We start from the raw sequence: 27,261 nt of genomic DNA, 5'->3' as shown, positions 1-27,261 counted from the left end.
ACGTCCACCAATCAGATGGGATTATTTAAATTTTGGAGTTGGTCTCTAGGCAAAGTAATGCGTGACAAGCAACCACAATACCACCCCTGCAGTCAATTACCGCAGTGGATGCAATTAGCTTAGCTTTTCAATTAACTTCACTGGATGCAATTAGCTTAGCTTTTCAATTAACTTCACTGGATGTAATTGCCAATTAGCCGGCGTTGTCACCCTCACCTTTGTTGTGGGCTGGCGAATGGCTAGCTCTGTCGGAGGCATTTGAACTTGTTAAACGTGTTTAGCTCTGCATAAGAATGTAAACAGAGAGAGAGGAGCGAGTTTGCGCGCGTGTGTGTGTTATTGCGTCTAGCTCGTTCCTGTGTGAGAGATGAGTCATGACTCGCTAACACGAGACAGTCAGAAGCCTTTTTTTTCTTTTTGTTTTGCATGTTGTAGCATCTGTTGGTCTAGCGAGACATGATATCACGTCACCTCCTATACTACACAGGCCATGAGTCTGTCCTGGCTGCGTGGTCTGTAGAAATAACCCAGAATCACACTGTCTGGATCCAACTGGAGTATTAGATTCCAATTGTCAACCGTACGTGTCGAGTGTCAGAAAAATGCATTCAACCTCGTACACCTGCCTAGTGGATCAGTCCGATATGTCTGGGTGACTGGGTCTTGTCCGTGCTTCTGTACAGGCAGTGTGTGAGTTAGCGATGCAGGGTTAACAGACGTAGGATTGTAGCACTGCAGGATCCGCCAGCGCTTCAGAGCCACGCTTCATCTGGTTCCCCTGGAGCTCTAGGAACCCATAATCAGTAGGATCTCCAGCACAGGGACCTGTTCTGCTGGAAAAGAGGCGCCTTTTTGAAGTTCCCCTCGTCTCTCTCTCTCTCCACCTCCTCCTCTCCCTCCTCCTCTACCACCTGCTCGCTCTCCTCGACCTCCTCCTCCACTTCTCTCCCTCTCTGTGTCTCCTCTCTCTTTCTACCTCCTCCCTCCACCCCTCCTCCCTCCCCCTTGCTCATCCGCTCCTCTCGTTCCTCCCTTCTTCCACTCCTGTCCCTCCTCCTCCCCCCTCTCTCTCTACCTCCTCCTCCCTCCTTTGCTGCGAGTCTTCACACTCCTCTATGCATTGAGAGGAAGTTGGCTAGCAGTGGGTGTGTGGGGGGAGGGGAGGGGGAGGGGAGGGGGACGGGCTCCGCCTGCCTGTGCCGACAGAATGAGCTCTCTCTTGGAAGCCTATTGTGTGTGTCTCTCTCTCTGTCTCTGTCTCTCTGTCTCTCTGTCTCTTTAAAGTCTCCCTACCTCCTTTCTCTCACTACATCTCCACCAACCGCCCCCAATCCCTACCCCCACCCCAAGTCACACTGAGATTTGGCTTCTGATTGGCTCAGCCCAGGAGCGGGTGGAATTCAACAGGAAGTGGCCCAGGATAAAAAAGATATTGTAGTTAAAGCAGCGTTACTTCCTGTGAGCCTCATTTCCTGTCTGACCTCCGACACCGTGAGGACCCCACACAATGTAGGGGCTTCCCTGCAGCGTGTGTGTGTGTGTGTGTGTGTGCTACCTGGCTGTGAGGTGATTATCCAGCAGTGGCTGTCTTGCCCTTGTCCTTCAGGCGTACCCTCATGCTATGAAACTAGCCGTGTTCTAGAAACATTCAGCAAACTGAGAGTTCAATATCCGAGAAGGTTAAGCCCGAAAAGGTCTCGCTTAAAGTCTCTTATATTTTGTGCATTTTAAATGTGAAGTGTTGTGTGTTCTTTATTGTGGACCTACGTGTGTGTGCCAGATGCAACTTTCGCTAGATCGCATGTCTGGGTGTGTGTGTGTGTGTGTGTGCCAGCAGGAACCCAGGCAGACATGTGGGTGTGTTTGTTTTTGAAAACGTGAAATGTGTGGGTGTGGGTGTGTGTGTGTGTCAGAAGTACATTTGTACAAATGACTGTGTGGGTGTGTCTGCTGAGTGTACAAATGTGCACGTGTGCAAACGTATGCGTGGGAGTGTTTATTTTGGATCTCCTTAGTGTGGGTGTGTGTGTGTGTGTGTGTGTGTGTGTGTGTGTGTGAAATGATGAGGGGTGGAACACACATTGCTTTTCTCTTCGGTGGAGCCCACCAGCCCCACATGCATCTGTGGGCCACTGTTGGTGTGCGTGTTGGGGGGCATTAGGGACCTCACATGCTAAGCACATGGGCTGATTGGGAAGTGGGAGTGGGGAAACTGCCTCTGCCTGCGGGCGATCTGCCCAGGGGAAGAGGGCCAAGGCGGTTCGAATGTTCCACAACATCTTGCCTCAGCCTCCCTTCCACAGAACCACCACACCTCCCCTCGCCCGCAGCGCCACGCGTGGAACACGCAGACCACCACCAATTCCATCCCCTTCTTTCGCTCCTTCCTATCGCGATCCCTCTATCCTTTGTTCCGTTCCTCATTCTCGTCTCTCCTGCTCTTATCCCCCCCCCCCTGCTGTTCCTCCTCCCACTCCTCCCCTGCTCTCAGACACTTCCATTCTTCCAGTCGGTCAACCTTTGTGAAACATTTGTTTCTCTCCCTGTTCTTCTTCTCTCCCCCTCCCGAGGGAAAATGCTCCCCCCAGGCCCCAGTCCCAGGCCCTTGCCTGACGGCTGTAAAGAGCTGTAACCTCTGACCCCTGCCACAAGGCCGGTGTTGCCCCTCCTCCTCCCCCCTGCCCTCCTCTTTATCTTCTAGACTTGCTACACGTCGGACTTGGAGAGCAGTCATTAAATGTATACCTTTTTGATATGCCGATATGTCGCCCAAAATAGGCGCACGTGCACAAGGCGGTGTGTGATCGGACGTTTGGTGGGCGAGGGGAGGTGATATGAAAAATTCTCGACTGATATGGCGTCGTGCTGGACCAGGAGAGGTTAGGCCCAGGAGGGGGGCAGCAGGTGAACGGGCTGAACGCCGCCATGTTGTCGTCCCTTCCACTCATCCGTCCATCTTCCCCCCCTCGCCCTGTCACCATGGCGTCCGCCAATCAGATCCCTGGGAGATGGGCGGGCAGGGATGTTTTTGTCTCAGGCGGGTTCCCAGTTGGCGTGGGGGTGGGTAGAGGGCTGGAGCGTGGTGAAGGAGATGATGGGAGGTGGGGGTGGGTGGAGGGCTGGAGCGTGGTGAAGGAGATGATGGGAGGTGGGGGTGGGGTACAGAAGAAGGCTCATTGATGTATTGATTGGCATGACGGAGACTATGATGGGTAAATGGTTTCTTTAAGAGGGGGAAGTTGATGGGTGGGTTTTGTTGCCTGACTTAATTTTGCGCACTGGGTGGGCTCCCCCCTTCCCCCTCCCCCCTTCCCCCTCCCTCGCAAACACACCCTCTTATGGCCGATCACGCCCCACCCCCAGCAACCCAGGTTAAAATCTCTCACCCCCATTCAGAATATCTCCCCCTCCCCTCACACGAGGGGGTGGAATTCCCGGTCGCCATGACGCAGGCTGAGTCAACCAGCTTACAGCAGGAAGACCCGCAAAATGGGGGAACCTGACGGCTGGGCGCCGGTAGTCCTCTGTTGTGGGGTGGAGATGGTGGAATGTAGTTCCAGAACCGTGTTTGGAGAGGGCTTCCAGTGGGCCTGATGTTTAACACACAACCCTGCTAAGCCCGTGAAACACCACCCTCACACTTCACCACCAACCTGCTCCACCTCCAAACTCCAACATTCAAACACGGCCGGGCCGTTGAAAACGAGCCCCCGTGAGCCCCTGGTACCCAGAAACGCGTTTGGCTGTTTGGGTTGAGCCCGTCGCTCTTTGGGATTGGCTCTTTCTCCTGGGAGCGGAGATGCAGGGTTCAAAGGTCACGGGGGAGGGATTGGATGATGGATTTTCCCGAGCGGACCTTGATGGAGCCCCTGACCCCTGGCCCTCCCGCCCGCTTAGCAGCTCCCCCTGCAGGCTAACTCGGGTAGCTGCACCCTGGACTGGAGGTCAGCAGTAACTCTGCAAGGACGACTCCGATAACCTCCGATAACCTGGCCCAGGAAGTGGCTTGAGTAAGAGGGGCGGCTTCAGTCCAAAGGTGGGCGTCCAAAGGGGATTGGCTGAGAGGAGGGTGGAAGCGAGGCGATGGCCTACTTCCTGCTGAGGAAATCCTCGTACCCGTGTCAGGAACACCCTGCACCCGTGTCAGGAACACCCTGCACCCGTGTCAGGAACACCCCGCACCCGTGTCAGGAACACCCCGCACCCGTGTCAGGAACACCCCGTACCCGTGTCAGGAACACCCCGCACCCGTGTCAGGAACACCCTGCACCCGTGTCAGGAACACCCTGCACCCCGTGTCAGGAACACCCTGCACCCGTGTCAGGAACACCCTGCACCCGTGTCAGGAACACCCTGCACTCGTGTCAGGAACACCCTGCACCCGTGTCAGGAACACCCTGCACCCGTGTCAGGAACACCCTGCACCCGTGTCAGGAACACCCTGCACCCGTGTCAGGAACACCCTGCACTCGTGTCAGGAACACCCTGCACCCGTGTCTGGAACACACTGCACCCGTGTCTGGAACACACTGCACCCGGAGCTGTGCTGGTCTGGCTCCGCTGGTCGTGTGGAGCTGACTGCAGTCTGGGATTGAGGGATCTGAGATCTAGTCGGCCATCTGACCACAGCACAGCACCTGTTGGTGATGCGCGCCGGAGAGATTCTGCTAGTTTTTACAGAGGTGGTGTCCTCCTCCTTGTCCTCCCTCTCCCCCTTCTCTCCCTCCTCCCTGCCTCCCTCCCTCTCCCCCTCCTCTCTGTCCTGCCTCCCTCTCTCCCTCCCTCTCCCTCTCCCCCTCCTCTCCCCCTTCTCTCCCTCCTGCCTCCCCCTCCTCCCTCCCTGCCTCCCTCCCTCTCCCCCTTCTCTCCCTCCTGCCTCCCTCTCCCCCTCCTCTCCCTCCCTCCCTCCCTGCCTCCCTCCTCCTCTCCCTGCCTCCCTCTCTCTCCCTCCCTCTCCCCCTTCTCTCCCTTCCTCCCTGCCTCCCTCCCTCTCCCCCTCCTCTCCCTCCCTCCCTGCCTCCCTCCCTCTCCCCCTTCTCTCCCTCCCTCCTTGCCTCCCTCCCTCTCCCCCTTCTCTCCCTTCCTCCTGCCTCCCTCCCTCTCCCCCTCCTCCCCCTTCTCCCTGCCTCCCTCTCTCTCTCTCTCTCTCTCTCTCTCATCTCTCTCTCTCTCTCTCTCTCTCTCTCTCCCTCCCCCTCCCTCTCCCCCTCTCTCTCTCCCTCTCTCTCCCTCTCTCCCTCTCTCCCTCTCTCCCCCTCCCCCTCCTCTCTCCCTCTCTCCCTCTCTCCCCTCCCCTCTCTCTCCCTCTCCTCTCCCTCTCTCTCCCTCTCTCTCTCCCCCTCTCTCCTCTCTCCCTCTCTCTCCCTCCCCCTCTCCCTCTCCCTCTCCTCCCCCTCTCTCTCCCTCCCTCCCTCCCTCTCCCTCTCCCTCTCCCTCTCCCTCCCCCTCTCTCCCCTCTCTCTCTCCCTCTCTCCTCCCTCTCCCTCTCCCTCTCTCTCCCCCTCTCTCCCTCTCTCTCTCTCTCCCTCTCTCCCTCTCTCTCCCTGCCTCCCTCCCTCTCCCCCTTCTCTCCCTCCCTCTCCCCCTTCTCTCCCTTCCTCCCTGCTCCCTCCCTCCCTGCCTCCCTCCCTCTCCCCCTTCTCTCCCTCCCTCCTTGCCTCCCTCCCTCTCCCCCTTCTCTCCTTCCTCCCTGCCTCCCTCCCTCTCCCCCTCCTCCCCTTCCTCCCCTGCCTCCCTCCCTCTCCCCCTCCTCCCCCTTCCTCCCTGCCTCCCTCTCTCTCCCTCTCCCCCTCTCTCCTCCCTCTCCCCCTCCTCCTCTCTCCCCTCCCTCCCTCCCCCCCTCCCCTCCCTCCTCCTCTCCTCCCCCTCTCCCCCTCTCCCTCTCTCCCCCTCTCCCCCTCTCCCCCTCTCCCCCTCTCTCCCCCTCTCCCCTCTCCCCCTCTCTCTCTCTCCCCCTCTCTCTCTCTCCCCCTCTCCCTCTCTCCCTCTCTCTGTCCCATGTCTTGGGTGGGTTCCAGGGCAGCTGGCAGGGTGTTACAGCTGTCGTTAGTGTCCGCTTTCAATATACGCTTTCTCTCCCCCCCCCTCGATCCAGCCAGCACACACACACACACCACCCACGTGCACGCACACACGCGCTACACACCCACACACGTCTGAGTCCAGGCCAGCAACAGGCAGGGGATATGCAAGCTGGCAGAAGAGCTGAGCCGCACACCCTTTCACGTCGCTCATGTGCACCCAACCAGCATGCTAAGACTGAAACACAAGACCAGCAGTTGTGTGTGTGTGTGTGTGTGTGTGTGTGTGTGTGTGCGTGCGTGCGTTGCATGAATCCAAGTGTGTGTGTGCCAGTTTTGACAGCTTGTCATAACTTTCAATGCATTGACGGTCAGTGCAGCAGAGCCCATCTTTGGTGTCAGATTATTTCCGGAGAGTTACTCTGCTGTTTGTTTCTCGATTGTAAAATATAGAACCCCTTCACAATCTTTTATTTAAACAGCCTACTGGCGTTAACAAGTAGAACATCACACTGTTTATGATGGGAGGATAGTTAGAAGTTACAAGTACCTCCTTTATGTGTACCCATAAGTAACACTGTGTTTCACCAGAGACCTCAATGGTCCACATGTTGTACTTTTTGCTTGTTTTGAAACTTGACTTTGTATATTCTTGTTTACCATACTGTGTAGCTATGTAAGTTGTGTTTCTAACACTCTCTCTCTGTCTCTCTCTCTGTCTCTCTCCTCCCTCTGTCTCTGTCTCTCTCTCTCTCTCTCTGTGTCTCTCTCTGTGTCTCTCTCTCTGTCTCTCTCTCAGGACCAGGAAACTCCAGATCAGAAAGCATTCCACCACCTGCAGTGGGAGGTGAGTGTAGGTCTCTTTCTCAAATACTTAGAACCCCTGTATCTAACCTGCAGAACCCAGTTAGCATGGGAGCATAGACCTGTTAACGTCCAGGGAGAAAAACCCATGTCCAAATATCCACTGAGGAACAGAGCATCTGTGGCTGTTTGCTGGACCATGACATCACAGGGTCTCTAGCCTCAGAAACGTCCCACATCCCCCCCCAGCCCGTCCACCTCCACAGGTGTGGAACAGTCGCTACAAGATGCACCACATGTCTGACTGGAAGCCCACTAATGGCGCCAATTAGCTTAGTCCTGTGGTCGTGGCGGTAGCATTTGTTTGATTGATGCCTAGGACACAGAATCAGCAACCTGCACATTACCTGGGCTGTTACCTCAGGGGCGCTTTGTCCTGCAGCATGGAAGACTAACCCCACATACTAAGACAAACGCCATCAATAACAAATGAAAATACCAACGTTAAAAAAAGAAACCAAACTTTTTGGTCTTTCAATTGAGCAGATTGATAGCACACGGGAACGAACCAAGAGTCGATGGGATGGGAGAGATTAGGTTCACTCTCCAGGCCTTGTGCACTGAGGAGATGTACAGAAACATCCTGGTTAACCTGAACAGAGAAAGATGTCTGTAGGCTCCAGTCCTGTGCGGTGTGTCTGCGGATGTGGGAGATGATGGAGAGATGATGGAGAATGGAAGAAGTCTTACTGACAGTAGACTGGAGGTCGACCTGGGTGCCTGCCTGCCTTCATCCTTCAGCAAACACCCAACACTGTCTGAAGACAGGAACACTGTAATACTCACTTGGTGGGGTGCACTTGTTGGGGTGACTCTCTGAGGGAGTGTGTGTGTGTGTGTTCTGGTGTAGGCTGGCTGTAACAGCAAGCTGTGTTTGAGAGAGAGAGGAGGAGAGAGAGAGAGGGTGTTCTGGTTTAGGCTGGCTGTAACAGCAGGCTTTGAAGGTGAGCCAATGCAGGTCTCGCTCGCTCGCTGTCGCAGCACCAGATACCAGCGGCTGATTGGCCGGGTCTTACTGGTGCCGACCACACGAGGGAGATGTATCCCAGTGTAGCTACAACACACTACTACACACCGTCTCTGGGCTGCGCTTAAGAGCTCATTAGTGCGATAATCAAGGAAGAGATTATCTCCACCAAGTAAATGCAATCTATTTCTCAAGTCAAACTCTTCGGCAGGCTGTGTGCGTGTGTGTGTGTGTGTATGTACATATGTGTGTGTGTATGTACATATGTGTGTGTGTATGTACATATGTGTGTGTGTATATTTACATGTGTGTGTGTGTGTATGTACATATCTGTAGGTGTGTGTGTGTGTATGTACATATGTGTGTGTGTATGTACATATGTGTGTGTGTGTGTGTGTGTATGTACATATGTAGGTGTGTGTGTGTGTGTGTGTATGTACATATGTAGGTGTGTGTGTGTGTGTATGTACATATGTAGGTGTGTGTGTGTGTGTATGTACATATGTAGGTGTGTGTGTGTGTATGTACATATGTAGGTGTGTGTGTGTGTGTGTGTGTATGTACATATGTGTGTGTGTGTGTGTGTGTGTATGTACATATGTAGGTGTGTGTGTGTGTGTGTGTGTATGTACATATGTGTGTGTGTATGTACATATGTGTGTATGTGTGTATGTACATATGTGTGTGTGTATATGTACGTGTGTGTGTGTGTATGTACATATGTGTGTGTGTGTGTGTATGTACATATGTAGGTGTGTGTGTGTGTGTGTATGTACATATGTAGGTGTGTGTGTGTATGTACATATGTAGGTGTGTGTGTATGTACATATGTGTGTGTGTATGTACGTGTGTGTGTGTGTGTGTATATACATATGTAGGTGTGTGTGTGTGTGTATGTACATATGTAGGTGTGTGTATGTACGTGTGTGTGTGTGTGTGTGTGTGTATGTACATATGTAGGTGTGTGTGTGTGTATGTACATATGTAGGTGTGTGTATGTAGGTGTGTGTGTGTGTACATATGTAGGTGTGTGTGTGTGTGTGTGTATGTACATATGTAGGTGTGTGTGTGTGTGTGTGTGTATGTACATATGTAGGTGTGTGTGTGTGTGTGTGTGTGTGTACATATGTAGGTGTGTGTGTGTGTGTGTGTGTGTGTGTGTCCACACTAACAGTCTCATCCTGCCACAGGTGCTGGATGGGTTGCTGGCGCAGTATGGAACCGTGGAGAACTGTGAACAAGGTACCTCTCTCTCCCCCACCTCACCTCGTCAGTACTGCTAGCCAGCAGACTGTCAGCCAGCCAGCCTCTCACTCATTACACCTGCCCCAGGTCCCTAAATCAGTACAGGACATGCATGTGAAGAGGTGTTATAGTCTGGCTCAGGGGGGGCAATGCTGCCTAGGATGTTACAACCTCAACTCATATCCCTCCCTCATTCTTCCCTCTGTTTCTCTTTTCTCTATCCCTCTCTCTCTTTTTCTCTCCCCTTTTCTCTCTCCCCTTTCTCTCTCCCTCTCTCTCTCTCTCTCTCTCTCTCTCTCCCCCCCATCTCTCTCTCTCTCCCCCCATCTCTCTCTCTCCCCCCTCCCTCTCTCTCCCTCTCTCTCTCCCCCCTCCCTCTCTCTCTCTCTCCCCCCTCCCTCTCTCTCCCCCTCTCTCTCTCTCCCCCCCCCCCCTCTCTCTCTCTCTGCCTCCCCCTCTCCCCCCTCACTCTCTCTCTCTCTTACTTAGTGAACACAGACAGTGAGACTGCCGTGGTGAACGTCACATATGGAACTCGGGAACACGCCAGACAGTAAGTCATCCCTTCTCCTCTCTTCACACTCATCCGCTCATCACACACTCATCCTCTCATCACACACTCATCCTCGCATCACTCTCATCCGCTCATCACACACTCATCCGCTCATCTCACTCTTATCCTCTCATTACACGCTCATCCTCTCATCACTGTCATCCTATCATCACACTCATCCCCTCCCCTTTACACCCCCTCCTTCTCTGTGGACTGGCCATCATCACACCTGCTCCTTAACACACCTTGATCGTGTGTCTGACAATCTAAATTGCGGGCAAAGTGGTTGGCAGCCTGCGCTTCCCCTTGGCGCGCTCACGGGCCCGCTCCTGAGCGGGACTCCCCCGCCCTCTAGTGGTGGTTTAGCGCGACTGCAGCTGAGAGTGGAGCGCTCAGCTGTCGAGACGACGAATGAACAGACGACCATGAATCACACCACCGTGCGAGTTAACATGATCCACAAACACCGCAAGTCAACTCCACCCTTAAATAGTTTTGAGGCGGTTCCCCCGCCCAGTTCACTGACCAGGCTGTCACCAGTCACCCTGAGGCGTCTGGAGGAAAAGATGTTGATGGATTCACTCTCACTGGAGTTCAGGTTTTAAGTGAGCAATGGTCTCCATAGTAACAGCCCCTCCTCCTCCCCCCCCCCAGAGCGATCCAGAAACTGAACGGCTACCAGTTCGAGAACAACGCCCTCCGAGTGTCCTACATCCCCGACGAGAACTCCGAGATGGACGCGGGCCGCGGCCCCGACAACGGTCGTCGGGCGGGGTACGGGCCGCGAGGGCCTCGGGGCGGGTCGCCGTCGGGGATGCCCTCCAAGCACCAGCACGCCGACATCCCCCTGCGCCTGCTCGTACCCACCCAGTACGTGGGCGCCATCATCGGCAAGGAGGGAGCCACCATCCGCAACATCACCAAACAGACCCAGAGCAAGTCAGTAGAGACACCTGAGATGTCTGTCTATACCTGAACTGTCTGTCTGTCTGTCTATACCTGAACTGACTGACTGACTGTCTGACTGACTGTCTATACCTGAACTGTTTATCTGTCTGTGTCTATACCTGAACTGTCTGTCTATACCTGAGCTGTCTGTCTGTCTGTCTGTCTGTCTGTCTGTCTGTCTGTCTGTCTGTCTGACTGACTGACTGTCTATAGCTGAGCTGTTTACCTGTCTGTCTATAACTGAGCTGTCTGTCTATCTATACCTGAGCTGTCTGTCTGTCTATACCTGAGCTGTCTGTCTGTCTCAGAGAGACTTTGCTAGTACCGCTGTGTCTGAACTGGTAATTTTCTATATCAAGGTGTTTGTGAAACTCTCTGTTGTTGCAGATGTTGTTGTTTTTAATACATACAAACCCAGAAACCCAACAGTCCCATCGTTCCTCAACAGAAAGACAGAACATCTTTGTCCCAACAGTCTACAGGACTAATCAGAAGTCTTTAGCCAGGTGTTGGTGGGAGGTGTTGAGGATGAGTGGCTGGTCTGATGTGCTTCGTGTGCTCCGGGCTTTCAGGATCGACGTCCACCGCAAGGAGAACGCCGGCGCGGCCGAGAAGCCCATCAGCATCCACTCCACCCCGGACGGCTGCTCCTCCGCCTGCAAGATGATCCTGGACATCATGCAGCAGGAGGCCAAGGACACCAAGACGTGAGGCCCAAACACACACACACACACACAGTGAGCATAAGGGAGTGAGGTTCCTCCATGGTGTTGGTGTTGTGTGTCATGGTGTGTTGTGTGTGTGTGTCATGATGTGTGTTGTTGTGTCCAGCGCTGACGAGGTTCCTCTGAAGATCCTCGCTCACAACAACTTTGTCGGCCGTCTGATCGGCAAGGAGGGACGCAACCTGAAGAAGGTGGAACAAGACACAGACACCAAGATCACCATCTCCCCGTAAGACTCTCTCTCTCTCTCTCTCTTACACACACGCACACACATCTACACACACCATCAAGGTCAATGATGAAAGATCATGCACCACGCTGATGTCGTGATGGATTCTGATCCTAGCTGAGACTGAATTGTCAGTGTAGACACCGTGGTGGTCACTAGCCACTTAAATACGAGCAGGATATCTCATTTCCACGTGCAGGTGGAACAGCTGCCTGATGTGTCCTCCTGCTTTCTTACAACCCTGCTGCACTCCTCCTCCCCCCCTCCTCCTCTCTCCTCCCCTCTCCTTTTCCCTCCTCCTCTCCTCTCCTCCCCTCCTCTCCTCCCCCCCTCCTCCTCTCTCCTCCCCTCCCTCTCTCCTCCCCTGCTCCTCCTCCTCCCCCCTCCTCCTCTCCTCTCCTCCCCTCCTCTCCACCCCCCAGGCTGCAGGACCTGACCCTGTATAACCCAGAGAGGACCATCACAGTGAAGGGCCCGATTGAGGCCTGCTGCCTGGCCGAGCAGGAGATCATGAAGAAGGTCCGCGAGGCCTACGACAACGACATTGCTGCCATGAATGTGAGTCCACACCGGTCCACACACACGCCAAGTACATGCCTAGTACACCCACACACACACACACACACACAGACACTGCCTTGTTGTTTACCTGTATCTTCTTTCCAGCAACAGACTCACCTGATCCCAGGCCTGAATCTGGGAGCTCTCGGTTTGTTCCCGCCCTCCTCCTCCATGGCCCCGCCCCCACCTGGAAACTCCGCCTCTGGCGCCCCCTACGGATCCTTCGGGGTAAGAGCTCCTCCCAGTGGTCCTCCCGCTCGGCGCAGGTGGAAACCTGGTGTAGTTACGCTGTGGTCTTGTTCACCAGGTGGAGGTTAGGGCTGGTTATGGCCCAGCCGTATCAGGTTTTCTGCCAGGAAGTGGCTGACAGGAAGTGCTCTGGGTGTGCTGCTAACGTGCGCGACATAAACGCAGTGTGTTTAGCATGCGTGTGTGCCCTGTGTCGCAGGCTCCGGAGCAGGAGACGGTGCACGTGTACATCCCTGCCCAGGCGGTGGGGGCCATCATCGGGAAGAAGGGGCAGCACATCAAGCAGCTGAGCCGCTTCGCTGGGGCCTCCATCAAGGTGGGTGTAGCCCCCTGTGTTCTGGGCCCTGTTCTCCAAACACCAATCACAGTTTAAACTTCTGGGATCCCTCCTGTCTTAACATGCGCTGTTGTGTTTGTCTTTTTCTCCCCCCCCCCCCCTCTCTCTCCGTCTCCAGATCGCCCCTGCAGAAGCTCCAGACTCTAAGATGCGCATGGTCATCGTGACAGGCCCACCTGAGGCCCAGTTCAAGGTACGTGTCGTTCTGATGGCCTCAGTGTCACTCTCCTCCTCTCCTCTCCACTAATCTCTGCTCTTCTATCCTCTAATCTCTGCCCTTTTCTCCTCTAATCTCTGCTCTTCTCTCCTCTAATCTCTGCTCTTCTCTCTCCTCTAATCTCTCCTCTAATATATTCTCTCCTCTAATCTCTGCTCTTCTCTCTCCTCTAATCTCTGCTCTTCTCTCTCCTCTAATCTCTGCTCTTCTCTCCTCTAATCTCTGCTCTCCTCTAATCTCTTCTCTCCTCTAATCTCTCCTATTCTCTCCTCTAATCTCTGCTTCTCTCCTCTAATCTCTGCTCTCCTCTAATCTCTTCTCTCCTCTAATCTCTGATTCTCTCCTCTAATCTCTGCTCTTCTCTCTCCTCTAATCTCTGCCGCCCCCTGCAGGCCCAGGGCAGGATCTACGGGAAGCTGAAGGAGGAGAACTTCTTCGGGCCTAAGGAGGAGGTGAAGCTGGAGACCCACATCAAGGTGGCCGCCGCCGCCGCCGGCCGCGTCATCGGGAAGGGAGGCAAGACGGTGAGTGGCGCCCCGACTCCGAACGCTGTCCACCCGTCACACATGCCCGCCCAACAAGACCAGGGGCGGGCCTAGGGGGTTAAAGTTCCAAGTTATTGAAGTTATTTCATAAAGTTGCATTTAGTAAGCATCAGACAGCCAGCCGGATGGCCTCATGCAATGCCTCCTCTCCCCACCTCCTCGTCTTCCTCCTCTCCCCACCTCCTCCTCTCCCGACCTCCTCCTCCTCTCCCCACCTCCTCCTCCTCCTCTCCCCACCTCCTCCTCTCCCGACCTCCTCCTCCTCCTCCTCTCCCCACCTCCTCGTCCTCCTCTCCCGACCTCCTCCTCTCCCCACCTCCTCGTCCTCCTCTCCCCACCTCCTCCTCTCCCGACCTCCTACTCCTCCTCTCCCCACCTCCTCCTCCTCTCCCGACCTCCTCGTCCTCCTCTCCCCACCACCTCCTCCTCCTCTCCCCCTCCCCTCCTCTCCCCACCTCCTCCTCTCCCCCTCCCCCTCCTTCACCCCGCAGGTGAACGAGCTGCAGAACCTCACAGCAGCGGAGGTGGTGGTTCCCAGAGAGCAGACCCCGGACGAGAACGACCAGGTCATCGTCAAAATCATCGGACACTTCTACGCCAGCCAGGTCAGGAGAGATCACACTTCAGGTTTCTCACAATGCACCTTCAAATGTGTTCCTAATTATCTATTTTTTATGTAAAAAAAGGCTTTTTCTTGCAAGGTAGGTTGGCTAATGCTACTGTAGATGTTTCATATCTATATTATGGTGGCCATGGCAGTCAAGACTGGAAATGTGCATCATGTGACCTCTGACCAATGCTGTAGTCCCACCTCTCATATTAACCAATGGTGTTGTTGTCCCGCCCCTCACAGCTGGCCCAGAGGAAGATCAGGGACATTCTGACTCAGGTCAAGCAGCAGCAGAAAGGGGGCATGGGGGGCCAAGGCTCCCACCCCCAGGCCCCCTCAGAGATGGGGCCCCCGCAGGGGCTGTCGCAGGAGTCCCAGCCGCGGAGGAAGTGAGGGGGCGGGGCCTCACCTGACGGACGGACAGACAGACGAGGGACGGACGGAACGACACACGGACCCAGCGACAGAGAGGGAAGGGCGAGAGACACCGAGTCAGAGAGGGAGGGACGAGAGCGACACTGAGTCAAAGAGGGAGGGACGAGAGACACCGAGTCAGAGAGGGAGGGACGAGAGACACCGAGTCAGAGAGGGAGGGACGAGAGACACCGAGTCAGAGAGGGAGGGACGAGAGACACCGAGTCAGAGAGGGAGGGGAATGCCCGCGAGGAAAGGAAAAAGTTCCAGAAAAAAATAATACAAATAAAAGGTGAAATGAATTGAAAAGAGATTGAGGCAAAACATTTAAAAAAAAGAGAAGCAAACAAACCGAGGAAACAGACAGCTCGAGAACAGAGACCAGATGCCAGGCCGGAGTAGGGGAGTGGCTGTGGATGGTAGGGGGGGCAGGCAGCCCCCTCGTGTGTGGGACTCAGGGGGAGACTGTTTGTTAATGAGCAGAGCGGGGTGGTTCCATGCGGAGATGGCAGCCGTTTCTCGTGTGAGCTCAACGTCCTGCCCGCAGCGGGCAGAACGGCGAGGGCGGGACGGAGGGAGGTGGCCGTTCTGTTGTCTCTCTCTGTGTTCTGCCTGTAGGGTTCCATGTTGTAGCTACACGCACCGTGGGGGGGGGCTCGCCTCGCACCCGTGCCCAAACCTCCACCATCTCCAGCCAGTCCTAGATTTTAAAGGTGGTTTTTTTTTTAAACATAGAGATATATGTATAGAAATGTTTATTCAGAGCTATTATAAATAGAATGCAGTGTAGGGGAGGCGGGAGAGAGGGCGGGGGAAGCCAACGTGAGGGAGGGAGGGTGGGGGTTAGGGGACCAAGCGATGACCCCAGCCAGCCAACAGTGAGTTTAGCAAAGGAGCCGCAGTTGTTAACACAGCTCTGAAACTCCTCCTGTGGAGAGCCACAGAGGAGTCCCCAAAAAAATATAAATAATAGTAAGACGGAAAAATATGAGGTTGTAAATATAATCTTCATGTCAAGTTGAGGAATGCTGCGCAGCGGCCCCGCCTGTCCACGGGGGGGGGCTCTCCTCCTGTCTCAGGTCCGCCGGGCGCGCCCGCGTACGAGGGTCGTCCCCGGCGGCTCCGCCCCTCGACCACGAGGCGGCACGCCGGCGCAGCGAGAGTTCAGTAAGGTAGCAGAGGCCGTGGCTAGCCCTGCAGTTGTATTGCAGAGGCTTAGCTCAGACAGGTGGAACAAGAACAGCCACCAACAAAACAGCCTGCCATGCTTGCTGGCTAGCGGCCCACGCCCACACGGCATATTTTATATATATTATATATATATGATATGTGAGTTAACCCGGCTCCTTGGGGAAAAGAATTGAAGGTGAGAAGGATGTGTGTGGATGGTGACACCGGGGTGAGATGTAGCAGTCCTGCAGTAACGGACAGACAAAGTGTGTCTGGAGGTCAACTTGTATTCCCTTCTGCGATGCTCGGACCAGGTACACCTGCTGGTCCTGTGGGTCCAGCAGGGGAAGGAGTTCCATCCTTCTCACCTTTTAGGAAAGAGGTTAAAATCAGATGAAGGGGTGTGGCTTCCTCCTTTTCTCTCCCAGTCCGCTGAGGGCCTGCAGGTGAAGCCTCCAGACTCCGCCCACAGACGATGGGTGTGGCTGAAGCCTGGAAGTTCTCACCGATATTAGAAAAGATTAGAGAAGAAGAAATTAAAAAAGAAAAACCTACCTCAGGGTATTGTTACCTCAGTGTTCCGAACTTTTGTCTTTGTTTTTTTTTTTTTTTTGCTTGCTGATGTTTTATATGAAAAAGCTGATAGTCCTGAATATCTTTTATTTTTTTAAGGAAAAAGGTATTTTTTTTTAGGTTTTGTCTTGTTGCTTTGATTATTTTTTTCTGTTTTTTTGTTGTTGTTGCTGTTGAGATGTTTGCTTGAGTTCAGTGGCCCCAGAGGTGAAGTCAGAGATTTCAAAATTAGCAGAGGGGAGAAGAGTGGTTAAGTCTTGATGTCTAGATCACCTCTGAGTCTTATTGAAGTGTGATTGGAGCATCCGGTCTTCTTATCAAAGCATTGGCCAATAGGGAGTGGTGTTGTTCGTTACCAGGGTTTCTGGACACAAGTAGGTCCATTCCATAAATTTGGTCTGGCTTTAAATCACTCCACAGGGGAGAAAGTAAGATTTTGACGTTGTCAAAAGAATATGATTATATGTTTGTCATACAAGCTTTAATTTATAATACCGCTAAACTAGAATATTGAAAGTCCAGTTGTAGGGAGTTAGAACAATTGTATCCTCCTACACTGGATTAAGTCAGGTTTTTTATTTCTATGAATAACTCCCCAGGATGTGGCAGTGCCCACTGTGTGCCCAGAGGCCCTCTTCTCTGTATCATAATGACATCATCATAGTGCGCCAATTGTTTACCTGCATGTGAGCGTGTCGAAGTTAACTGTGGTGACTGTGCCAGAGAAATGTATATTTAAGACTGAAGGGCATTCTACCTGAGCCCTGGCTCTGATATCAAACACTGAATGTGAATATTTATTACCTCTGTGCATTGACCAGTTAGCCTCAGCCCTCCCTATGGCCGATGCCGGTTTGTGAGTCTGTATGTGCAGTAGGTGTGTGTGTGTGTGTGCACGGGAGAGAGAGAGAATGTTAGAGAGCGCGTTTGGGGTGTGTAAGTGTTTTCTGTTCATTGGTTTAAGTGTTTGATTTTGTGGGGGGAGTGGTGGGGTGTAGAAAAAGCAGAAAAAAGTGCGAAGAGAACCTATGGCCTTGGTCTGTATTTCAACCGACCGAGGAGATTCAAGAACCTCCAAAAAATGGGAGCAAAAAAGCAAGAGAGTTTAAAATAATCCGCCAGGATATAGATTGAACCTGTACATAAGATGTTGGAAACCCGTTAACAATACTTTTGTATTTTTGATGAAATAAATTTGGAGAAAAAAAAACCTAGAAAAAACTAATGGAATATAGGTGAAGAGTCCAGCTTGCCTGGTGACATCTAGACACTGCCAGATTCCACCGTTCTTACTGCCTGCGTTATTCACCAGACGGCAACACCAGGCTGGTCAGGGTTGTCCCATACTGTACTACTCTACCATCAACAGGTCAAAGTCTATTCTATTGTTTATGCTTCCATTTTTATCGAGATAGCAACTGTTCCTGTGAGCTTCACTCCCAGGCTTCTCACTGACCCGTAACAGACGAGGTCTTGTGGCAGTTCTGTGTGTGCGTTCTCATTTCTGCACTAGTCTACATTTTAAAGGATCAAGCCAGTGGTCTTGTATCTATCTGCTAGTGTTGCTACAGGAGCAGAGCCACAGACAGTAAGTCACACGAGGTTTGAAGTTCCCCTTTCCGCCGTTTCCGGCTGTTCCCTAGCCATAGAGCTCTGTTCACCAACACCAAGACACTATCACGGATTATTCAGACTGCAGCCGATTTTGTTTTATTATTCTTTTTATTTTATAATACAGCAAGCTATATTTGGACATGACATCTGGTTACGTACTGTTACACTAATTGAATAATGTAAACGACAACTATTGAAATGACCGAGAACCTCCAGGAATGTTTGAAACTTGATGCAATTTAGAAAGGACGCATGAGAATAAAGAAGGGAGGGAAACAGAGGGGAGGGAGAGAGAGACAGAGGGAGAGAAGAGGGGAGATGGGCCAGTCTTACGGAGAAAGAGGGAGGGGAAGGGGGTGGGTGTTATGTCAGAAAGAGAGACAGTGTGTTTGACGTTCAAAAATTGCCTTTTTGTGTTTGGTCACTTGAAATGCAACTGTATATTTAGTCCAATCATAGTGGACTTGACATCACACACACACAATGTCTCCCCCTTCATCCTTTAGATTTTCACAGTTTCTCTAATTTGACTCTTAACACCTCCTTTCTGCCTTTAACCCTTGTGCTGCCTTCGGGTCACATGACCCAAAGGTTCATAACGAACCATCGTTGTGTTTACCCAATTTTACCCAGTACAAAAACAACTAAAAATAATTTTCTTTTAACCTTCGCAATGTGGGGGGTCTGCGACAGCCCAACGGTTAAAAGAAAATGCTTCACTTTGTTTTTGTATGCGTTAAAGTTGCCGCAATACGACGGTGGGTCACAATGACTGATGAGTCAGACTGACCCCAGAAGATAACACAAGGGTTAACCTGTTTTTATTTGAGTGTTTTGTATTCCACAGAATGAGGAGGGTGTTTTTTTTTTTTTTTTTTTATCGTTTCATTTTTGGAGTTGGGGGTTCCTCTCCTCTGCTGGGCGCCTCAGTGTTCGCTTCCTCATCTGTTCAGATGGTTCTCCTTTTATTTACTATAACTTTTACATTTTTCTTTCTGTTGCTTTAGTTTGGAATATAGATAATTTGATCTTTTGATCACATTTTAATGCACAGACTTCTTAATAAATGAATAAAAAAACAGCTACTAAATAAGATGAAATACTAACATGTAACTCATTACATGACCTAAGTAATAACTGTGCCAAACGGGACATTTGTTTCTGTTCTCTAAAGAGAGAGAGTAGGATCCGGTGGTTTTCTGTGTACCGGGAGACACCAGGGAGGGAGAGATGGCGGTGGCTCCTGTTCTTGTCCTCGTGTACACAGAGAAACGTTAGAAACACAAACCCAGTTCACGCTCCTGGTCTGTGGCAACACAAATGGCTCACTATATACTGCCCACATTTCAAACCCCTCCAGTTAGAAATACAAACGGATGTCCTCTCGTATGCAAACTGTGCACGATAGCCTGCTAAGTTGTAGTCACGCACAACATTTCGCAATTGGCTTGTGGACTTTGGATTCAGATCTTCACAATTGAACCCCAGTAATAAGTTGCAATATTCATTCAGACTCCCCATCTAAGCTTAGGTTGGCATGTTGACGATAGACCCGAGCTCTTGTAAGAGAAACGGTGACTTTTGAAACAAAGATGCACACCCCAACCTTGTTAGCTTTGGCTCATCGTTGGATGACTCCAGAGAGATGAGTGCTACGAAGACGAAACAACCTCACACATAACTAGGAACGCTACCTCAACACTCAGCCATAAGATTGTTATTATGATCAAAACCAGACAAGAGCCACAGTGCATGTTACAGTCTAGTTTGTCTCTTTCACTTTAATTTATTTTCTTTCTTTCTTTTTATCATTTTACTTTTTGGGTTTTGAATTTACCTCTCCGGCTTAGAGTTGGGCCTGTAAAAACGAGAGCACGGTTCGGGGAGTGGAGGAGCAGGAGGACTAGAGCTGTGTGGCGGTTTGTTAGTTTCATCTTTCACGCCCCTCCAAAAAATTCTTAGATGCTAATTTTGATCCGTTTTATCTTTTATTAGTTATCCTCATCTAACGTTTATGAGAAAGCTTTTAGAGGAATTAACCGATGCTAGATCTGTACGTAACAGCAGATTCACCCCAATACTCTTTTAGTGGAATCAGGGCCTTGCATTCTCAGGGTGGAAAACTGAGTAGCTTCAATACCTCAGTACGTACACCACACTCTGTGCCTGCGCCAGTCTTTAATGATCCACTTCCGAAAGCCCAGACCTCACTACCCACAATCCTGTGCTCCAGCCCAGACTTCACTACCCACAATCCTGTGCTCCAGCCCAGACTTCACTACCCACAATCCTGTGCTCCAGCCCTACCCTCACCCACTTCCCTTACCTTGTGACTACACTTCCTGAATCAAGGGGCACGATACCTGTAACCATGTAATTTTTTGTTGATCTACCTCTTAGGAAAAAATAGGAAATGGTAAAATGAAAAAAGGACACAAAAAAAATATTAAAATTTGAAAATACTAAAACGAAAAATAAGTAAATGAATGAATAACCGGGTAGTGGCATCTCCATATACTGTAGTTGATAGTCTATTAAAGGAAATGAAAAAAAAACTTTTAATTCTTCCAAAGATGATTATTTTTTCTCTCCATTGTTAGAAATTGTTTTGAAAGGATTATGAAATGGATAAAATGACAGGGGGAGAGATGAACATCAGTTTTCTTCCACAAATGAGGTGAACGAGATTTAATTATCCAGTTTGCATATTTGTTCTTCATTAGAATTACGTTTTTAACTTCAAAATCTTCATCTTTTTATTTTGTTTGATTTTATTTTCTGATTGCTTTTTTTTTTCAAATGACATAGGATTGTATTTCTTGTGTTTGGGTGCATTTAGGATCCTCTCTTTGTGAACTGCAACATTAATAACACTCTGTGCAACCCTGCAGAGCAGCATGATGTCTAAACCATTTGATTTCTATTTCATTTCTAATGATTTATTTGAAAAGAAAGGACCTGTTTAGCTTGCCGGACGCAGGGGGTGGAGGGGAGAAGGGCAAGGCGGCCCATCTGTATGTCTCGCTCCACCCCCTGCCCTCCTGGACCTGACGATATGGACTTTCAACTTCTGCCTGCCTGATTTCTTTAGTTCTCATCAACACTTGTTTTAAACTCCTTGTAAACAAAACAGAACATAGATATGAATGTGTTATTAAAAGATGAGAAACGGATTCCATCCCTGTCTTCTGAGTGTATCTGTTCAACACCTTGCCAACGCATAGCTTCCCTTCTGTTTGTTTTTGCAGACATATGGCGCAGCACAAGTGGAAATGTGTCGACTCATAAAATGCACATTATAGGCAACACATGGTATATAAATTTTGCTCACTCAATAAACACCAAGTTATGATGTGTCACCATGTAGGCGTCACATCTCTAAAGCGCCACAGGCAACAATCTTAGACAGAGCAACAATACGCATTCGTTGTTTTCTAAAAACAGGCACAACTTGAGAGTAAAACCTAATACATCATTGGGAAAACTTGAGTCTAGACTATATTCAATTTAACATATTTACCACTAGGCGAGGAAACGCACGGTTAAACGCAAAAGGGGGACTTTGCGTAGCAGGTCAGTGATTTGAGGAAGCCGCTCCTCTTCCGGTGCTCTCCAGCCAATCACAATCGAGACGGTGCCGCCACTATTTGACAACAGAAATGTCGACCGAAGAAATACAGGCGTAAGTTATGATGCTAAATTCAACAAGCTGTTTAAATACTATTTAAAATGCCCCTTCTCTTAAATGTACATCCATTCATGTTTCTCTTGAATATACATACATTCAGATTGTACATGGAAACAACGTATTTAGGGTTAGTAGGGCATGTTTGACAGGCTTCTCCAACACAGTATGTAACCCGTTAGCTAGCTAGCTAGCTAGGTACTCAGTAGTACTAACACTACTAACTACTAGTAGTAGTACAGGGCTGATTTACTTTAGCCCGATAGTTCGTTATAAGATGAGATTGCAAGATGTCTAGTTTGACGATCTCAAGCCGTTATATGCAGGTTACTGGAAAGATGCGACCCTGTACATTTGGATTTGTACGGCGGTGGAGAAGACCAACGCGAAGTCTGCCAGGCTGACGCTTTTCTGCCCAACCCGGTCGTGAGTATTCTAACACAATAAACAATAGAGGGGACAAATAATGCATTTACTTTAACTAATTAAAAAACATTAGCTTGCTGGGATGTACGGTTGCCATGCGAGTGAACTGGACACATCCGCTCTTGTGATGGTTGTGTCTAGGAGAGTCGTAAGATTCAGAAGATCCTGTCCAGTCAGCTGTGTGTTCTGAATGACATGATGGGCCTGTTAGAAAAACGGTGCTCGCCAGATGAACTGCTTAATGAATCCTGCCCGCCAAACCCAGGTAAAATATAATACACGACGTTACTCAAATTAACTCATACTTTACATTTACTTTTAAACACACACGTAAAGTACATGAATATTGTATATTATTATATATATTATCAGGACCAAAACGATACGCTAATGGACTGTCCAGCGGGGGTAATGTAACATTTCTGTGAGTCTGTGTATTCAAAGGTAGCGAGGCTCACAGCCGATGGAATACCTTAAAGGCACAGTACAGAGAAGAAGTGAAACAGGTGGAGACCCTCATAGGCACCCTCCAGTCCAAGATCGACCAGCTGCACCTCAAACGAGGCAGACTCACACAGCTGGTGAGCACCCTGGAGGAGAAGGTGAGTGTATGAACACACAGCGCACGGATTCACACGCCTGCTCAAAGCATTCTCCACCTGTTCTCTCTCTCTGTATCTCTCTCTCTCTCTGTATCTCTCTCTCTCTCGCTCAGCCATTTCCTTGTCTCTTCTCCCTCTGTTCTCCCCCGCCCGACAGAGAGAGACCAGCGTGCACCTGGAGTGTTCCCTGCAGATGGCTCGCGAGGCCTTGCACCTGTGTGAAGGCCAGCTGGCCCAGGCACGGCAGGAGACTGAGACGGTTGTGAATCGCCTGGGAGCCTGGCAGCTTCACAAAGACGAGTGAGAGACCTGTCGCACGCTCGCGCGCACATGCAGCGCCCGGCAACACCTAATTGCGCCCGGTGACACCTAATCTTTTATCATTTGAGAGATGTTCCTGTTGTTTAAATGCAACTAGCTAGGTAATTTCACGGTAGGAAGGTTGACTTTGTCCACAATGTACAGATGTTGGTACAAAAGGCGTACTTTTCATCAAACTGTCACATCAAGCACTTTGTGGAAAACTTGTGAACTCATTACATACATGTAGGTTGAATGCCCTACAGACCACGTTTGAGTGATTGGATTCATGCGTTAAAACCATGAAAAGGCGGTGCGTATGTCTCTCAAAAACGATCAACGGCTCTGTGTTTCCAAACTGTCGCCAGGCCCTGTAACATGCCGTTATCTTCATCTTCAGAGAGTCTTCATGACGTGTACGATATTAACAGGAGGATGGGTTGCCTGTGTTGCAGGCTGCAGGCCTGTGTGTCCGCCACAGAGGGAGTGATGCAGTACAGCTTGTTATCCGTCAGCCAATCGGAGCTGTGCCTGGAGTTGAGGCCCCGCCTGTACGGAAGCTCCTCCTCCCACGGACAGTTGGAGCCGCTCAAACTGACCGTGACCTGGAGCCACGACGACCGTTTCTGTTTACAGGTATGAAACATGGCAACCGTGGCTTATCACTCTGTTCACCTGTCGGCAGACACTCCATGCATTAGTGTGTGTGTGTGTGTGTTTCCTGACATTAAACATGTGTTTCTTCTTCTAAGATGTGCCAGGGGACTGCTGGGATGCCGGAGGAGTGCGTGAGGGGCCGTGTGTCTGAGCTGAGCGCCGCCCTGCTGGACGTGCTACAGCGCTACAGCAGCCAGGGAGAGATGCTGGCCGAGATCCAGTCCCTGCACTCCAGGTACAGCTACATACACCCCGCACAGAAAGTTATGTTTTATTATTTTGAGGCAATCATTATGATAAATTAACCATTATTCATCAGATAAATAAATCCTTCAGCCTGCGACGTGCAGCGCTAATCCACCTGTCTCTTGTGTGTGGAGGTTCGCCATTGACTGGCGCCCGGCAAAGAGGCAGCTGGTCTTCCTGAAGTCTTCTTCTGTGGTGTGCACGCTGGAGGTGGAGGAGGGCTACCCCTCCAGGGGCCGGGCCACGCTGCTGTCCGTACGCAGAGACACGGGCCTTGTGGAGAGCTGCCACCTGCAGGTAACACCGTAACACCACACCTCCTACAGGTAACACCACACCTCCTACAGGTAACACCACACCTCCTACAGGTAACACCACCTGCAGGTAACACCACACCTCTTACAGGTAACACCACCTGCAGGTAACACCACACCTCCTACAGGTAACACCACCTGCAGGTAACACCACACCTCTTACAGGTAACACCACCTGCAGGTAACACCACACCTCTTACAGGTAACACCACCTGCAGGTAACACCACACCTCTTACAGGTAACACCACACCTCTTACAGGTAACACCACCTGCAGGTAACACCACACCTCCTACAGGTAACACCACACCTCCTACAGGTAACACCACCTGCAGGTAACACCACACCTCCTACAGGTAACACCACCTGCAGGTAACACCACACCTCCTACAGGTAACACCACCTGCAGGTAACACCACACCTCCTACAGGTAACACCACACCTCCTACAGGTAGAACCACCTGCAGGTAACACCACACCTCCTACAGGTAACACCACACCTCCTACAGGTAACACCACCTGCAGGTAACACCACACCTCCTACAGGTAACACCACACCTCCTAAAGGTAACACCACACCTCTTACAGGTAACACCACACCTCCTACAGGTAACACCTACAGGTAACACCACACCTCCTACAGGTAACACCACCTGCAGGTAACACCACACCTCTTACAGGTAACACCACCTGCAGGTAACACCACACCTCCTACAGGTAACACCACCTGCAGGTAACACCACACCTCTTACAGGTAACACCACCTGCAGGTAACACCACACCTCTTACAGGTAACACCACCTGCAGGTAACACCACACCTCTTACAGGTAACACCACCTGCAGGTAACACCACACCTCTTACAGGTAACACCACACCTCTTACAGGTAACACCACCTGCAGGTAACACCACACCTCCTACAGGTAACACCACACCTCCTACAGGTAACACCACCTGCAGGTAACACCACACCTCCTACAGGTAACACCACCTGCAGGTAACACCACACCTCCTACAGGTAACACCACCTGCAGGTAACACCACACCTCCTACAGGTAACACCACACCTCCTACAGGTAACACCACACCTCCTACAGGTAACACCACCTGCAGGTCACACCACACCTCCTACAGGTAACACCACACCTCCTAAAGGTAACACCACACCTCTTACAGGTAACACCACACCTCCTACAGGTAACACCTCCTACAGGTAACACCACCTGCAGGTAACACCACACCTCCTACAGGTAACACCACACCTCCTAAAGGTAACACCACACCTCTTACAGGTAACACCACACCTCCTACAGGTAACACCACACCTCCTACAGGTAACACCACACCTCCTAAAGGTAACACCACACCTCTTACAGGTAACACCACACCTCCTAAAGGTAACACCACCTGCAGGTAACACCACACCTCTTACAGGTAACACCACCTGCAGGTAACACCACCTGCAGGTAACACCACACCTCCTACAGGTAACACCACACCTCCTAAAGGTAACACCACCTGCAGGTAACACCACACCTCTTACAGGTAACACCACCTGCAGGTAACACCACACCTCCTACAGGTAACACCACCTGCAGGTAACACCACACCTCCTAAAGGTAACACCACCTGCAGGTAACACCACACCTCTTACAGGTAACACCACCTGCAGGTAACACCACACCTCCTACAGGTAACACCACCTGCAGGTAACACCACACCTCTTACAGGTAACACCACCTGCAGGTAACGCCACCTGCAGGTAACACCACACCTCCTACAGGTAACACCACCTGCAGGTAACGCCACACCAGGAGCTGAGGATTCAGTATATTTTGATACGGCAAATCTGTCCGCTCAGATTTTTATTAAGAACTCATCTACCAAGTCACATCACTGTATCCGCCAAGTTCAGTTCAAGCGTAGGTGGAAAATGACGAATCTCTCCCCACACACACATAACTTTTTATTAATGAAATCATTTTTTTTTAAACGTGCTCACGTGTTCTCCCCAGCACCCGAAGGGCTCCCCATCTCTGACCGAGTGGTTGATCTTCCTCTCCTGTAACGATAACATCTGACCAGCTGTCAGACCATGACCCCTCCAGCCTCTCCCCAGCCTCACCCCCAGCCTCTCCCCAGCCTCACCCCCAGCCTCACCCCAGCCATCACCCCTGCTCAGTCTCCACAGACGCGTCACTACAGAACAGGTTCTCTTCAAGTCTACAAGTCATCCTCCTGTGAGCGTGTTCGACTGTTGCTCCCTCAATGGCAGAAGATTCCAGAAGGACCCTTGATTAGGGTCCAAAACAAAAACATTTGATTTGATAAGCTGTTGATGGCTTGCGTGACCTCTTATGTGGCAGTGTGTGGGGAAAAGGTGCTGTTTCAGTAAGGTGACACAAGGTGGCGCCCTTTCTTTGAAAAAACTCACAATGTCGTTCCAACATTTAATGTTCCTTTGGTGTGTATGTGTTCTTTTCCATATCCCAACTGTGTAAACAAGTCTCATGTAAAATAAACATTTCCCCCCTGAATCTGCATTGCTGTGATTTGGGTCAGACTGCATCTTTGAGTTGAGTGAAATATAGGGAATCAGGTGGCTGAGCGGTTAGGGGATCGGGCTCGTAATCTGAAGGTTGCCAGTTAGATTCCTGGCCGTGCAAAATGACGTTGTGTCCTTGGGCAAGGCACTTCACCCTACTTGCCTCGGGGAAATGTCCCTGTACTTACTGTAAGTCGCTCTGGATAAGAGCGTCTGCTAAATGACTAAATGTAAATGTAAATATACAATGGTTCTTGTAGAAAGTTTCAATAATTCGTAATAATCACTTCAAGGTAGTCTAGAGCGTTCTTGACCAGCCTTTCCCAACGCTGACCCACTGTCCTGCATGTTCTAGATGTTTCCCTGCTCCAACACACCTAGGTGCCCATGAATGGGTCGTGATAACGCCATATAGTCGATTCGATTCCCGGTCATGCCAACTGACGTTGTGTCCTTGGGCAAGGCACTTCACCCTACTTGCCTCGGGGGAATGTCCCTGTACTTACTGTAAGTCGCTCTGGATAAGAGCGTCTGCTAAATGACTAAATGTAAATGTAATGTAAATATAGCGACGATTCATCTGAACCAGGTGTGTTGGAGGTGCCCCCCCCCCCCCAACCTGCATGTTTTATACGTCCATAAGAGG

General features: G+C 50.9%; 3 protein-coding genes across 3 annotated transcripts in view; all 3 read left to right on the top strand.

Annotated features, from left to right (window-relative positions):
- igf2bp1 (insulin-like growth factor 2 mRNA binding protein 1) overlaps nucleotides 1-14,548 on the top strand; it is a 38,034-nt gene extending 23,486 nt beyond the window's left edge. The window contains 14 exon segments of the mRNA XM_067232458.1: nucleotides 6,820-6,848; nucleotides 6,851-6,867; nucleotides 9,042-9,093; nucleotides 9,586-9,649; nucleotides 10,304-10,588; nucleotides 11,170-11,304; nucleotides 11,429-11,551; nucleotides 11,974-12,109; nucleotides 12,218-12,340; nucleotides 12,561-12,677; nucleotides 12,817-12,891; nucleotides 13,308-13,439; nucleotides 13,952-14,065; nucleotides 14,314-14,548. Coding sequence (XP_067088559.1) covers nucleotides 6,820-6,848; nucleotides 6,851-6,867; nucleotides 9,042-9,093; nucleotides 9,586-9,649; nucleotides 10,304-10,588; nucleotides 11,170-11,304; nucleotides 11,429-11,551; nucleotides 11,974-12,109; nucleotides 12,218-12,340; nucleotides 12,561-12,677; nucleotides 12,817-12,891; nucleotides 13,308-13,439; nucleotides 13,952-14,065; nucleotides 14,314-14,463 — 1,552 coding nt within the window. The 3' untranslated portion in view covers nucleotides 14,464-14,548.
- Nucleotides 1-27,261, top strand: part of LOC136938120 (GTPase IMAP family member 8-like) — a 261,770-nt gene that overhangs the window by 217,850 nt on the left and 16,659 nt on the right.
- si:dkey-225f5.4 (uncharacterized) lies at nucleotides 21,483-26,601 on the top strand. Its single transcript, XM_067232466.1, has 9 exons — nucleotides 21,483-21,523; nucleotides 21,853-21,952; nucleotides 22,094-22,217; nucleotides 22,397-22,554; nucleotides 22,712-22,854; nucleotides 23,310-23,490; nucleotides 23,607-23,746; nucleotides 23,892-24,054; nucleotides 26,086-26,601. The coding sequence occupies exons 1-9, from the start codon at nucleotides 21,501-21,503 to the stop codon at nucleotides 26,149-26,151; spliced, it is 1,098 nt and encodes a 365-aa protein (XP_067088567.1). The 5' UTR covers nucleotides 21,483-21,500; the 3' UTR covers nucleotides 26,152-26,601.

Source organism: Osmerus mordax, chromosome 3 (assembly GCF_038355195.1).
Source record: "Osmerus mordax isolate fOsmMor3 chromosome 3, fOsmMor3.pri, whole genome shotgun sequence".
Classification (NCBI taxonomy): domain Eukaryota; kingdom Metazoa; phylum Chordata; class Actinopteri; order Osmeriformes; family Osmeridae; genus Osmerus; species Osmerus mordax.
The sequence above is the reverse complement of the archived record's forward strand: the minus strand, read 5'-3'. Positions and strand labels throughout refer to the sequence as shown.